Genomic DNA, 15835 nt, shown 5'->3' with positions numbered 1-15835 from the left:
AAATGTCGGTAGATTATTAAAGTAGTTGGTGATCATGAAAGTATTAAGACATATAAGTACTTTTCATGATCTATAATATAAAAGGTTTCTCAGTTACTAAAATCCATAGGTATCTTGATTTGAATTATGTCGGTACATCAATCAAATTGACGTTTGTAATTTAAACTTAAAGTAAGTTATTCAAAAATCATTGTTTTGTCACAAGAATATTATTGGTTGATTATTAAAGTAATTCATAATTTTGGAAAGTTGGTACTTTTCAAAATATAGTAAGATAAAAAGTTGGCAAGTAATTAAAATCAATTTTTATATTATGGATGTTGGTACACCAATCAAATTAAGTCCGGTCAATTCAAATAAAGTTAGTAATTTCAAATACGTTGGTGATCCACAACAATAATGTTGCTAGATTATTAAAGTAGTTGGTAATTTACAAAGTACAAAAAAGTTTGTGCTGTACAAGGCCTATTAATAAATTACTAACATGTGACTAGATAAGCAAGTTATTTGTGGCACTTGACAGTTACCAATCATGTTCACAATGTTTAAGCATGGAATTTTGCTCCATAGCTAAGAACATATTACTATTTTTTTTTTGTTTTAAATTTTAGGGGACGATGTCGATCAAATTAAATTAACTAGGTATAACCCAGCCATAAGGCACAAGTGGCTATTAGAAGCAGTATTATCTATGCAAGTTAATTCAATAATTCGTTTTTTCAAAGTACAAGTTGGGATGATTTTGACGAATATCAGCTAGAAATAATTAATCGGAAACGATCTTTAAATTTCTAAGAAATTCATAGGTTTGGCTCAGTAAGTATTTGTAAGCATGAAATGTTTGACAATTCCAATTTCCAATAGAAAATAACAGAACCAACGAAGGCAATTGCAGAGAGCTAGAATTTGAGGATTGTACCTTTTCAAAAGAAAATAGTGCAGGTTGATTCTCACTGGTACTTGTACCTCGACAGCTTTGGTATTCACAAGCAAATAAGAATGACCTCATCTTGCCGCAGTGTCTTACTTGCAATTTCTTCAAAAGTGGCTGTGTTGAAGTATGACTATTCTTGTAGAAGCTCCTCAAATCTGGCAACTCAAGTAATTTCATATCAGTTAATCACGGAAAGAAGAGATCCCTTGCATTCATCTCTACTCCGTCTTCCTCCACAATAATTTCTTGCACCCCACACTCCCGTACTAAAAGTTCTTCGAGTTGTGTCATGCTTTTTGCTACCGAGCTTGGGAATAAACTTTTGAGCCTCTCACACTCAACAATCTCCATGCATCGTAAGCATCCAAAGGTGAGACCTCCTTGAGGATGTTCACTCCACACGTGCTTCATTTTTGGGAGCCGCGTCAGAACTAATTCTCTCAATTGAAAAGTGCTTGTAGGACAAGCATCACTAAAATTGAACTCTTGGACGTGAAATACCGCTTCTAGGGACCCACAATCGGTTACACTTATCTTCTCTAGGTTTTGAAATCTTGTGAACATAGTATAAGATGAAAATATGGATGAAAGTTTCTCACAATCCTTCACTACTAGTGTCTTGAGTTTGCTAAAGGCATTTGAAGCAAGATCATCAAGCCATATCTTCTCCAAGTTATTCATGTGCGAGATCTCCATCGACTCTATATTAGGAAACTTAACCTGTTATTTTTCAATTAAATTATTAGAGCCGATTCTCTATTCCCATAAAGAAAGGTAAAACTGTAATTTCAAGAACAAGGAAAATCACTAAACAAGCATAAGCGATAGGATAGGGAAAAAAAAAGACTAGACACACAATTTTTCAGTAGATGCCACCCCTAAAATCCATTCTCCTGTCATATTAACTTTTAGTAGAAAGCATATATTCGTCTCATAGATATCAAGCATTATGTTTGAATTGTAGCATAATCCATTACCACCTAAGTTAGACAAGCATAATCATTTCACGTGTCGGATGTTTCCCACAAACCTCAAATTTAGCCTATCTTAGATTCCTCAAATGTACTCTCCCATTTCGTTGAACCATTTAACAAATATAGCTTGTGCATTGTAGGGTGTTGATACCCACAAAATAAAAACCAATTAGCACAAATCAACGCTTCATGAATCTTGCACTTCAAAATTTTCTTCGACAAAGTATAGACTTCAAGAAAACACGACATACCGACCAAAAATAAAAAACACGGCATAAACCAAAGAAAGAAATCCAACAATTAAATCAAAAGATGGTAGGGTGTAGGTATGTACTGTTCAATTTTGATGTTGGACGGGATGCTCCACCACTAGCTGATTTGTTTCTTTATTTATTTTAGTTATTCGATATTATCGAAGATTAAGGAAATTAATCTTGATTATTTCTCTTATTAGGTGCCTACAAAATAAATAGATTGATTTGATTACTAAGTTTGCCTATATGACGTGTCTTTTTGCCGGCCTGGATTGGCCCTTCTATCTCTTTCATCTCTCTAGTTTCTATCTCTTTTTTTTTTTTCCTTATTATCTTATTTTCCTCCATTTTCTACAAAAGTAAACCTAACATTATTCATGCTTTCATTCAGCACTAGTTGGTAATGGATTTAGATCTGTTCTTCATCAATTGGTATCTCAGCTGGATCTCTTCAAACTTTAATTGGTATCAAAACATTGCTTCGTGCATGTGGTATTGTCGTGCAATGATACTAGACCAAAGGCCAACGTTTTGGTTTTCATTTTCGTTGCTACGGTTGCAATTTTGATCTGATATGCTCATGAAGATATATGGCATTGATGTCTATTGAAACTTAGCCGCCATTTTTACTGGTTTGGAGCCACTCTATGCTTGGTCTAATTATCTCTATAAAAAAATCTTGCAATAATTATTAAATCTGTTATTCTGAAATTTGAAAAGAGTAGGGGTTATCGCTATTATTACTTCATGTGATTATGATTATAAGGATTACAATGTTATCCTAATAGTGTTGATTGTCAAGAGTAATACAATTATTACCATCCTTATGATTATTATAAATCCTTAATAATCCTGAAGAGATTAAAAATTTGTTTAACGATATGAGAGAAAATTTCAACAATTTTGATGAGAATTGGATAGATTCAATCAACAATTGTAAGGGAGACATGAAAACGGTCCAAAATCATTTGCCAATGAGCTAAATGACATGGAAAAATATTCTCAACGTCTTGAAGAATTGAATAAGGATCTCTGCTTTTGAGAATAGTGAAGTGAGTAGTAAAATTTAACAAATAATCTGGATGAATTTATTGAAGCACCTTTTGAAATTTAATAAATTCATAAACGTAATTTCTCCTATTGATGATTTATAGAAGAGAAAAATCAGTGATGCTAAAATTTGTTCTATAATACTTCGTATAGCCTTATACTCCCCAGGTGCATATCCAAATCAGGCGCTCTGCATGAAGCAAAGATTCTTTGTAGGGCAAAAGTTGTGGTATTACCACTTACTCATAGGAAGAGCCACCGGAGAAAGGACTTGACTTCATTTCGGTGGGGGAGATTGATGTATGACATGATTTTCCAACCACTTTGGTGATTTGTATCTTCAATTAGTTTGTTAAATATGATACTATTAATAATTTAAGATACTTATCTTGATTTATTTCTCTTATTTTAGATATGCTTACTTAGTTTGAACTCTTGTTTACCTGTAAATATTGGCCTAGATACTCGTTTTCTTTAGTTTTGAGGATGAATTCATTGACCAATGAGTTTCCCTACGTTGAGTTTCTTCTTCCTCACCTGCATTGGCATCTCTCTCTCTCTCTCTCTCTCTCTCTCTCTCTCTCTCTCTCTCTCTCTCTCTCTCTCTCTCTCTCTCCCCTCCTATTCTAGCTACCTGATTTCCCTTCAAATTCTGTGATGTGTAGCTCTTCTAACTTTGGAAATGCAAGCCACCAAAAAATATGCAAAATTGTTTAAGGACAAAGCACTAAAAATAAAGTAAAATAACATATAAGATAAATCGGGAGATGATACCTTTTCATCAAATAGAGGATGTAACCCATCACTAGCACAACTCATTGAGTAGAAACTAATCAAATTCTCAAGGTCACCAAGCTTGAGTGTGCTTAATTGACAGAACTTCAAAGTCTCTAAGGTTTTCCATTTTCCTTCTTCCATCGCAATTATGCCCCGCAAGTTATTGCAATAGGAAACATCAAGCACCACAAGTTTATCGAGAATTTCAGCCGTGGCACTTGAGAAGAGATATGGCAAACTGTGACAACCCCTCACGTTCACTTCCATCAGCCTAGAAAATGCCAAGGTGACTTTGCAATCACTCTCCAAAATGTCTCTTAGCCTTGATAGATTCAACAACATCAATTCTCTTAATGCAGGGAGGACCAATGGCTTTTGCCTTTTCTCAACGCTGAGACTTATGGGTTCAAATAATGCTTCCAAGGAGGGACACCTAACTACCTTAATTTTATTCAGGCTCTGCAACATATCCATTGAATTTGACGAAAAAACATGTGACAAATTTTCACAAAGTTCAACAGTGAGGGATGTAAGTTTGCAGAAGGACTGCCCGTGGAGCTGATCGTGCCATATCCTCTTTAATTGGCACATGGAAGAAAGCTTCAATTCCTCCAAGCTTGGAAAAAGAACCTGACGTGAAAATATTGTATATGTAAAATGACTGAAATTTTTGGTATAGAATTTTATTATGCCGAAATTCAAGGGCAACTTTGGGAATGACCAGTAGCGAGTTAGTTTCTCCACCGTGAAGTGTCAGTTTTTTGGTACAAAATAATGATCTAGTATCTACTAAATTGCTTCACTGACTAGAACTAGAAGAATGATCAACATAAAAATACTATAGATGCTTACCTTTTCATTGAAGAAGCCAGGCAAGGACAAGCTAGAGTTGATACAACCGGATGCTTGTTGTAAACCTGTATCAGCTGTCATCGACTGTTGTCTTCCTTTGAATGAAGAAATGTCATCATTTTGGGGCACCCAGATATTGTCAATCTTGTTAAGGATGGACAATGGATATAATACTTTCCACAAGAGAATGTCTTGAGGTTTGGCAATTCCTCAAGAGACAAGGAGGTTAACAGAGGAAACTCAATAGTGTCTGTGGTCATAGTTTCCTCTAATTCTTCTTCTTGCACATACATAATTTCCTCCATCAATGCACAACTCACTATTTCTATTTCTTTTATCCGCACGAGTGCTTTAGCCATGTAAGAAGAAAAAAGAAACCTCAGGCTCTTGCAGTTTTGCACCTTCAGTGCCTTTAAATTTTGGAAACACAATGCTCTTCTTGGATTCTTGTTCCATATACGTACCAACCTTGGTAAGCCACTCAAGGTTAATCTAGTCAATTGCCATAGAATCTTGACATCCCCACTAGTCGTCAGTTCTTCAAGGTCAAATACTTCCCGTATTAACTGACATCTTTCAATTGTTATAGCTTCCAAGTTTTGCAGCCTTATTAGCTGCGAGGGGTGAATAAAACCTCATAATCTCATAACAATGCTATAAACTAGAAAGTATGAATACGAGTTGCACGTGAAATAATAACAGAAGAAATAATCTCACATGGTAGATCTAAAAATAATGCAAGACAGAGCGGAGTAGTGATTTTGAATTTTCCCTTATCCTTCTATAAAATTATCTACTTTACACTTACTTATCATTTATCTATTATGTATTTGGACTTTATTTTACATATATTAACGAGGATCAATTATTGAGGTTACTGACTTTACCTTCACATTTTGTGCAATTTGCCTAAATTTTAGAAATTCGTGGCATAGGCTCAATTGATTTTTCGATGTGGTCTGATATAATATCTCAAATGATAGTGTAAAAAAAAAAAACTTAATAATTTTCTCCAAAATAGTTATGAACTAAATTGATAAATTGAAAAATGAATGTATGCTTTTAGTGATTTGTAGGTGTAAATTGAACCTGGCATTTTTTCCAAACTGTTCCAAAAAAAAAAAAAGTATCTCTTATCGAGAGAGTAAAAGTAAAAAGTAATTATAAATTAATGAGAGAAATACTAAAGTAGTCTTAAGATTTTAATGTCCCCATGCATAGCACCATAAGATCCATTATTTTCTGGTATTCATGTAAAACGGAATAGATATCGACCAAATGTTAGAAAAACGGTTCATCTCCATAAGATCCATTGGTGGCCATAACATCCATGAATTGGTCATAACAGCGCTGTATGGTCATCAAACTCAATTTTAGCAAAGGATTTAGTTTTAAAATATGAGGACCCAAGATACGCTTCTCGTCATAAAAAAGTTAGTTTATGTAGAAAGTAGAAAGTTTTAGTCATGTAGCCAAGAAAAAGAATTGCTTCATTTGATAATGATTTCAGTCCAGCATCATGCTTGTGTGGTTTGGGTCACCTGATAAACACAACTTTGGAAATGCAAGCTACAAATGTGCGGAGATAAATGAAAAATATGCAAAACAGCTTATGGCAAAAGCATTAAAAAAAATAATATAACAAATAAGATAAATTGGGATGTGATACCTTATCATCAAATAGAGGATGTGACCCATCACCAGCACAGCTCTTTGAATTGAAACAAATCAAATTCTCAAGGTCACCAAGCTTGAGTGTGCTTAAATTACCGAACTTGAATGTTTCTACGGTTTTCACTGTTCCTTCTTCCATCACAATTATGCCCTTCATGTTATTGCAACTGGAAACATCAAGCACCGTGAGTTTATCAAGAGTTCTGGCCGTGGCACTTGAGAAGAGATGTGACAAACTATGACAACGCCTCACGCTCACTTCCCATAGACTAGGAAACGCCAATATTAATTTGCAGTCACTCTTCAAAATGTCTGCCAGCCTTGGTAGATTCAACAACTTCATTTTTTCTAAGGAAGAGAGGACCAATGGCTTTTGCATTTCATCAAAGCTGAGACTTACTGGATCAAATAATGTTTCCAACGAGGGACACCCAACCACCTCAATTTTATTCAGACTCTGCAACCTATCCATTGAATTTGATGGAAAAACATGGGACAAATTTTCACAAAGTTCAACGGTGAGGGATGCAAGTTTGCGAAAGGACTGTTCATGGAGTTGACTATGCCATATCTTCTTTAATTGGCACATGGAAAATAGCTTCAATTCCTCCAAGCTTGGAAAAAGAACCTGTATAAAAAAAAAAAACATTTTATACGTAGTATGACTGAAATTTTTGGTACATAATTGCGTTACGCCGAAATTTGTGGGAAAATTTGGGAATGACCCCCAGCGAGTTAACATTCCCATCGCCAGCTGCCAAACTTGAATAATGATCAAGTTTCTACTAAATTGAGTCCCTTGACAAGAACTAGAAGAATGATTGACAAAAAACACTATAGATGCTTACCTTTTCATTGAAGAAGCCAGGCAAGGATAAGGCAGAGTTTATACGATCAAATGCTTGCTGTAAAAACTCTATCAGATGTGATCGACCATTGCTTTGCTTCAAGTGAAGAGAATGTCATCATTTTGGGGCACTGAGATATCGTCAATTTTGTTAAGGATGGACAATGAATACGATGCTTCTGATAACAGAATGTCTTGAGATTTGGCAATTCCTCAAGAGACAAGGAGATTAACAAAGGGAACTCTAAAGTGTCGCTGGTTACAGCTTCCTCCAATTCTTCTTCTTGCGCATCAATAATTTCCTCCATTAGTTTACAACTTGTTATTTCTATTTCTTTTATTTGCCCAAGTGCTTTAGCCACGGAAGAAGAAAAAAGAAACCTCAGGTTCTCACAATTTCGCACCTTCAGTGCCCTTAAGTTTCGAAAACACAATGCTCTTCGTGGATTTTTATTCCATATGCATCCCAAACTTGGTAAGTCACTCAGGGTTAGTTCTCTCAATCGTGATAGAATATCGACTTCCCCGCTGCTTGTTAGTCCTTCAAGGTCGAACACTTCCCTTATTAATTGACATTTTTCAATGGTTATGGCTTCCAAATTCTGTAGCTTTATTAGCTGCAAAGGGGTGAATAACTGATTATCTCATAGTAATGCTCATAATTAGATAAACGAGTTGTGTGTGATATAATAAGAAAAGAAATAATCTCATTCAATAGATTTAAATATAATGGAAGAAAGAGCGGAGTATTGATTTTTGAATTTTACCTCATTCTTCTTTAGAATTTATCAACTTTACACTTCTTATTTAGCTATCATGTATCTGGACTTTGCTGAATATATAATAATAAGAGAGAATTTAAAGTCCTTGAATTGTTGGGGTTATTAAACGTACGATTTTGTGCTTTTTACCTAAATTTTTTAATTTCATGGCATAGCTTAATTAATTTTTTAGTCATTGATGGTGATTATATATAATAAGTCAAATGAATTATTTCCTATCGAATAGTCATGAACTAAATTGACAAACAGAGAAAAACTATACTTTTAGTTGATTTGCAGATGCAATTTGAGCCTGCCATATTTTCCAAAGTATTTTAAAGAAAATCCTCTTATCGAAAGATTGAAAGCAAAATGTTATTGTAAATTATGAAAGAAATACCAAAGCATTTAAAAGATTTTGTTGTCCCCATGCATAGCACTACAAGATCCATTATTTTCTATCATAGATGTAATGCGGAATATATGCTACATTGGCCGAAAGTAAATAAATAAATAAATAAGGTTCATCAATGCGAGATCCATGGATGGCCATAAAAGGATTTAATTGAGCGAACAGCAACATATGGGCCTCGAAGTCAATTTCATTAAAGGATTTAATTTACCTATTTAAGGACTTAAGATGCGCTTCGTTTATCAAGTAGCAAAATTATATGGCAAATTTTATTTATGTAGCCAAGAAAATGAATTACTTAATTCAACAAATGATTTTACTCGAGCATGCTTATGCGTTTTGGCTCACGTGATAAACATAATCTTAAAAAATAATTTAAAGAAGGGCTTCCATTTTTACTTTTTATTGACAAAACAGTGAAAGGAATTGTTAAATCAAAGCGATAGTGCACAAATGAATGCTAGATGTGTTTCTAATTAATACTTTCCAGGAATATTTTATTAAAAAAAATTAAACATGTGCAGGGCACATAAATTCTACTAGTAACTTTAGAAAAGTGGTTAGAATAAAGATTTGTGGTAGATTTTATCACCACGAAAGGTCCATAGCTTCTTAGAACAAAAAAAGTTAATTATCAAACTAAAATCTCATTAATGTACCAAGGTAACTAAAGCAATTTGACCTATCGGATATTATATTTGATTTTCATTTGTAGTCAAATAATAGTTCCGTCATCTAACAAATAAGAGTATAAAAAATATTTATATAATGGAACTTTGCGTAGAGATACAATTCCGCAATGGTTCATTCACCCACCACAACTCTTTACAATCGTTGGGGAAAAAATCAACTTTATGGTCTCAACTACTCTAATGCTGATGTACTTACGATTGTGACTGTAAAATTATAAGTAGTTGATCTGGACGTTATTTGACACATGGTCAGTGTAGTTAAATTCACCTATTGAATTTTTTTTTTAGTTATTTCTTTCACTTTAATCAAGCAGATATAATAGGACTCTACATATGTCCATTCATTATCAAATAGAGTTCATAAAAATTGTAAAGGTCGGATATACTTCCTTCAACTTATGAATATATCAATAAATGTTTGTGTATACATATTCGATTCTACCATTAAGCAATGATAAGCTTCCAGATAGATAAAGAGAGATTTAATTAACTACTGTATAAATGTTTTAATGTATTCACATATCACATAGGAATTCCATATTGAAAAATTAAATTATTGTTTGTCTTAATTATTCTGGAAAACTAAATCTCAAAAAAAAAAAAAAATTCTTTATCCAGTTTTTTCTCCGTCGTTTTATACTCACATTTAAAATCCATGCATAAAATCTCAATAACAAATTATATACCTGTTGCCCGTCAAAGAAATCAACTGAGAGGTTTGCGGTTTTATAGAAGCTTGTCATCTCTGGTAAGTTTCGTAATGTCAGCCTACGCAAAGTGTATAACTTCACATTGGGATCAAATATTTCATCTCTGTCAACCTCGGCATCTGCAACAATTTGCTGCATCAAGTGGCATCCGTTTATTTCAATCTCTTCAAGCTGGGATAAAATTCTTGTCATGGACAAAGGAAATAAATGTTTGATTTCACCACAGTTGTCCACTTTCACAATCTTTAATTTGCTGAAGGATTCTAGGGCAAGACAACCGCAATAAATTTTCTTGAAGTTGTCCAGATTCTTGAGAAACAAAGATACCAATCTCGTAAATGCAGTGCATTGGACATTGTTCGTGGGGTGAACAACATAATGAAATGAGGGGCTATTTTGTACGTGAAGATGCTTCAATTCCTGAAATCCTTCAACGCACAAATCGTGAATACTATCGTCGCCATCTTGCAATCCATCCAAGTGGAGATCTTGTGTTCCCTGCAGACATCTTTGCACCCACTCTTCGGAAAGAAGATTGCCCAAATCCAGCTTGAGCTTTAAAGTTCTAGATTCTTTATATTCAACCGACCAATCCCAAAAGCCCCCAATTTGGATTTTATGCTTTTTCAGTTTCCCAAACGGCAAGTCTCTTGGGAGATCGGCAGAATGAGGAATGGCAATCTCCAAAGTGCTCAACTTATTCATGTTCTTTAACTCAGTCAGGCTGGCGTTTCTTCGCGGTGCTTCATCTTCAGCCTCCCACCGATCAAAACTGCCGGCCATATACAGTTCTTCTAAATTAACCAAGCTTCCGAGCACGCCAGGTTCGATAACTTTGAGCCTAGTGCAAATTGTTAAGTTCAAAATTCTCAATTCTGTTAGTTCACCTATTTCTTTAGGCAGCCGAGCGATTTTTGATCCTAAGAGATGTAGGATTTGCATTGCTTTCAGCTTTCCAAGAAGAGTCACATCCTCGAGACGGCAACTGGCAAGACTAAGCGACTTGAGGTTCTCAAGGAACTCAATCGACGAAGGGAGAGAGGTGATAGATATTCCTACTAATTCCAAGACTTGGAGCTTCTGCATAGATTCAAAAAATGACTCGGGAACTTTGAGAGACGAGAATTCTTCGTACAACAGTAACATCCTCAAGTTTGGGCAATCTAATTTTTCGGGAAGCTCATCAATGCCAGCATTAGGGAAGGATATCGCAGTGCATTCTCTAAGCTCAGCCTTTGACCATTTTTTAAACCCACAATCCTTCCTCCCGACCAAGGCCTTCCATTCTGTGGAAGCAATAGAGTTGGCCACGTCAGCGACTACGTCATGCATTCTGACTTTTACATATTGATCACTATCTTCTTTTTTTCCGCAAGAATTATCACTATCTAGTAATAAAGAAGAGTCGCGCAGATAATCTAGATCCATGCTCAACCTATCTCTAGCGTCTTCGATGGTCTTGCTGAAATTGTTAAATAAACCCAAACCCAAGCAATAGAACAAGATATCCCCCGTTCTCCCTTGGCGTAGAGTACAAACCAAGAACACCGATTGGATCCTCTCGTGTTCTAAGTCTTTGTAGTTCTCTTTCACTAGTGATTTAAAATCAGATCCTTCTGTAGTCAAAGCATTCCTCCATGCAGCCAATTTTTCTCTGCTCCTCAACCTTTTTGCCAACGAAATAATAAAAAGTGGCAACCCTCCGCAATTCTTGACTACTCCATCTACCATAAATCTAAAATCAGGATCATAAATTGTATTCCCCACTATCCTTTCAAAAAGTCTTATTCCTTCCCTATTGTCTAACTCCTTGAGTTGGAATTCTCGGTCAGAGACCATGTCAATGCGTAAAACTTCTACTTTTCTAGATGATAGCAATAGCTTGCAGCCTCTTACTTTATTATCGTCGCCACAAGGAATTCCAACATCTTTCAACTCTAGCTTCCTCCATAAATTATCTAAAATTATGAGAATTTCTTTTTCACAATTCCACTCTAACCTTTCACGCAAATAATCAGCTCTCCCACGAATAGTTTCAACATTCATTAGCTTTAGGCCTAGTGCATCAGCAATTTCTCCTTGGATTGTTCTTAAATCTGGATTGCGTGATACATTTGCCATGGCAACCATATCGAACAACTTCTCTTTCTTAACTCGCCTTTCAACATCCTCCAAAAGCTTGGACTTGCCAACCCCACCTAGTCCATACACCCCAACCACACAGATCTTGTCATCAGTTTATAGCATTTATTACATCCTCTGTGATTGAAGCCCTCGACTCCAAGACATCTTCTTTCTTGTCAACAGATCTTGCAGCGGAAGTGGTAGCAGTAACAATTCTTTTTGGATGATTCTCATAGGAGACCTTCTGGAAGTTAACATTTGCAGTTTCATCATAGAGTTCCCGAATGACTCGAGTCATTTTCTTCACCTTCCTGCCAAATGGATGGCGCACCATTGGGTTGGGAAGCCACCCATGGAAGCAAGCAGTTTTTGCACTTTCATGTTGTGTTAACAAATTTTGTGCTTCATTAGCCTTATTCTTCACGCTATCCAACCATTTATTAATATCAGTGTGTATAGAGTTTCCACCATACATGGCTCCATCGACGGAGCGCTGCACCCTTTCCCTCGCGTTCTCCAGCTTCTCGACTCCATTTTTGAGATCCTGGATGTAACTCTTGTAGCACAACACGTATCCAAATTGGCGTCCGATGGGAGCAAACAGGTACTCACCTAGTTTTGACACAAGATTCGATGCAACGGAGGAAGCCAATTCCGCCATAATTTATTCTTTAATGTCTAGAAATTCCTTTCCCTCTCTTTTGTTTCTTTTGTTGTTGCACCCCTATGATTAATTGCTTAAATAAATCTGTGCCAAGGAAACTGAACAGAGAACAGAACTAATCACTCGCGATGTATAAAAAGAAAGGAAGAGCATAGTGATAAAACAATGTGAACGACGAAACAAAACCCACGACGAGAGAGAGAGAGAGAGAGAGAGAGAGAGAAGCGGCACAGCGCATGCAAAAAAAAGAAAAACGTACAATTATTGCACTCGGTGCACCCAAATAACACGTTACTGGTCTACATGGACGATTTGCAGATATTCTTACGAGGACAAACGAACAACACGTTCCTGATCAACCGCGTGCAGTAGTGTGCTAAATTTCTTTCATTTATTATTTTCTGTTGTCCGTGTTTTCTTTGCCTTACGTTTTTTGAAAATGGGGATGACTCTTCGAGGGCTCAAACAAATTTTGCAGTCACCATCACAATTTCACGCTCTCTGAGTGTTTCTGAGAGAAAGCTAAACCGTGCTCCGTTTTGAATCCAAAGCATGAGGAGAAACAATACAACATGCATATTGGCGATTCTTTTAAGTATTGATGGTTAGAATTGTTTAGAACCATCTCTCAATAATTTAAAGCTTAAAACATTTTTTTTTTCATTTTCACGATTTTGCAGGAAAGCAATTTGTTCTTTTTTAAAAATAGTGAACAAATAACATTTGACGGCTGGTACGTGTTTGTATGTTTGTAACAGGCTAACAGCCACTATCTGGATTTGAATAGAAAATATTGGGTGCTCCTGGACCTCATCCCGTGACTGAGTAGGCCCACTTTTCATATTTCTGTCCCGTCTATTCCATCGTCCAATATCGAAACTCCATTAATGGCGAACAAGAAGTTGGGGACCTTTGCCACCCGTCCCAGCCCCAACAACTAGCAGCCGAGCCCGGCGACGGGCTGCTGTCCGTATCTAGAGTTCTCCAGATCCAGATCTGGATTGTCGGCGTCCTTCAGCCAGGTCTGGTCGGAGGAGGTGGTGGCGGAGTCGGAGGTGGAAGAGGAGGCGAGGAAGATACAGACCATGAAGAGGCGGGGGGAGAGCTGGAGGGGGAGGAGCTGGCCCTTGTAGAAGAGCTCGTCGGCGATGCAGAGGGTGGAGGACGAGAAGGAGTGGGAAGGCGACGAAGGGAGGGTGTGGGAGTGGGTGATTCAGGGTTTTGTCTCTTCTCTTCCCCCATGGTTGATCCTTGATGAAGCCGATGAGCTTGGGTTTGGTGAGCGTTTTAAAGAGATGAAACGTGGCTGACGTGGAGGTTCAGGACCATTCAGTATTTTCTACATGAGGGATTACAAACATTTCTTAGCGCACCGCAAATGGCATGTCTCCCATTAATTAGAAGACAATTTTTTAAACTGGCTACCCTCTTAATGGGGATTGTCGGTCCGGTTCCCGTTTTCGGGGGAGAACCGGACCGGACTGGACTAACCCCTTTTTTCTAAAAAATATATTTTTTAATTTCTTAAAATAGTAATAAAATTTAAAAATAATAACAATTTCTGTATTTTTCTTAATTCTTTTAATTTTTTTTCTAAGTAATCGGTTCCATGGGATTGACCAGTTCCTGGTCCTAAAAATTGGGAATTAGTTCTCCCGATCTGGTTCTCGATTTTTAAGTAGAAGCAGACCGGATCAGGAATCGGTCACGCCTAGGAGGGAGGGATGGTGAACTCGAAGTTGGAGGAGGATGAGAAGGAGTGGGAAAGCAATGAAGGGAGGCCGTGGGAGTGGGTGATTTTGCGTTTTGTCTCCTCTTCCCCATAAACTTGATGCTTAACGAAGACAATGAGCTCTTCAGGAAGCGTTTTGGAGAGATGGAAAAGTGGCTGATGTGGAGATTCAGGACCACTTAATATTTTCTATGTGAGGGATTACGGACAATTCTTAGCGAACGGCAGATGCCATGTCCCCAAAAAATAAAAAGAGAATTTTTCAAAAGACTATATCTCTAAATGTCGGAAATTCACGACAATATCGTATCGATTAAAAGTTTTTAAATACTAGTACTTCATATTAAACAGAAATAAAGATGAGGCTATTTCCGTCTTTTATTTAGCTTAATACACACCTTTTATTATTAATAGATCAAAATATCATTTTATTATAAAAAAAGGTCAATCGCTAACCCATCTTGTTTTTTTTTTCTCTCTCATCTTTTCTCTTCACATTTTATGTCTATTATTAATTGAATTAAATATTCTTTTGTGAGTGAAAATCAATTAACGGTCAGTTAACCAAAATTTTTGTTTATCACAGTCAGCGTTGCTTCTCCCCTTTTTTTTTTTAAAACTATGATGGATTGAATTTCGTAATATTTTTAATTTTGTCAGTTCGGCCCATAAATACTAATTTGCCTAGACTGTTGATTCTTTAATTTAACTATTCCATTCGTCAGTGCGAGGTAATTTTTACAATATTCAATCTCTCTCTCTCTCTCTCTCTCTCTCTCTCTCTCTCTCTCTCTCTCTCTCTCTCTCTCTCTCTCTCTCTCTCTCTCTCTCTCTCTCTCAACATAGATACTCATACTCCGTTTTCATTAATGAACGACTTGCAATTAAGAAATTGATTAGTTGAGAAACGAATAATACTAGGAGGAAATTATGAGGATGGAATTCATCACATGGTTTTGTTCAATTTGCCTGGATAAATAATTGCAAATGACCATTGGACAAAGGCAAACAATACAGGGCAACAAAACATTAGCTTTATCAACATACCACTTGTGGGAAAATTTTCCACAAATTCCTAAACCTATTGCTCTTTTCTTAAGTCTTAAACATTTTAATTTTGCCAATTTAGTAATAAATCTTTTTACTTTTTATCAATTGAGTCCATCTGATTAATTTTAGTTGAAATTTGCTGACATAGATGTTGGTGGTGCCACATAGCAAGGTCGGCTCTGGCATTGACAATTTTAATAATATTTAATATTTTTTTAAAAACATTTATACATTTTGTTTTATTTTTTCTGATCTTTTGCTTTCTTTTCCCCTTTCTTCTTCCTTTAGTTCATGGCCGGCCACAAGTAAGTTCCGACTAGGCAAGGCC

General features: G+C 36.2%; 4 protein-coding genes across 4 annotated transcripts; all 4 read right to left on the bottom strand.

Annotated features, from left to right (window-relative positions):
• Positions 1-1120: 1120 nt before the first annotated feature.
• On the bottom strand, positions 1121-4922 carry LOC139882782 (uncharacterized). The gene is made up of 3 exons (XM_071867058.1): positions 4842-4922; positions 3987-4619; positions 1121-1654 (listed from the first exon to the last, which is right to left on the bottom strand). The coding sequence occupies exons 1-3, from the start codon at positions 4920-4922 to the stop codon at positions 1121-1123; spliced, it is 1248 nt and encodes a 415-aa protein (XP_071723159.1).
• LOC139882781 (uncharacterized) lies at positions 4919-9474 on the bottom strand. Its single transcript, XM_071867057.1, has 5 exons — positions 9424-9474; positions 7431-7979; positions 6511-7143; positions 5729-5800; positions 4919-5455 (listed from the first exon to the last, which is right to left on the bottom strand). Exons 1-5 carry the CDS (start codon positions 9472-9474, stop codon positions 4919-4921), a joined length of 1842 nt encoding a protein of 613 aa, XP_071723158.1.
• A 59-nt stretch (positions 9475-9533) lies between these two features.
• LOC139882780 (disease resistance protein At4g27190-like) lies at positions 9534-12172 on the bottom strand (the record flags this gene model as incomplete). Its single annotated transcript, XM_071867056.1, has 2 exons — positions 9534-9554; positions 9914-12172. Coding segments are annotated over 2 exons (2280 nt in total), but the record flags the coding sequence as incomplete, so codon positions are not given.
• On the bottom strand, positions 12171-12722 carry LOC139882779 (uncharacterized). The gene has a single exon (XM_071867054.1). It carries the CDS (start codon positions 12720-12722, stop codon positions 12171-12173), a length of 552 nt encoding a protein of 183 aa, XP_071723155.1.
• Positions 12723-15835: the final 3113 nt, after the last annotated feature.

This window comes from Rutidosis leptorrhynchoides, unplaced genomic scaffold (assembly GCF_046630445.1).
Source record: "Rutidosis leptorrhynchoides isolate AG116_Rl617_1_P2 unplaced genomic scaffold, CSIRO_AGI_Rlap_v1 contig308, whole genome shotgun sequence".
NCBI lineage: Eukaryota > Viridiplantae > Streptophyta > Magnoliopsida > Asterales > Asteraceae > Rutidosis > Rutidosis leptorrhynchoides.
The sequence above is the reverse complement of the archived record's forward strand: the minus strand, read 5'-3'. Positions and strand labels throughout refer to the sequence as shown.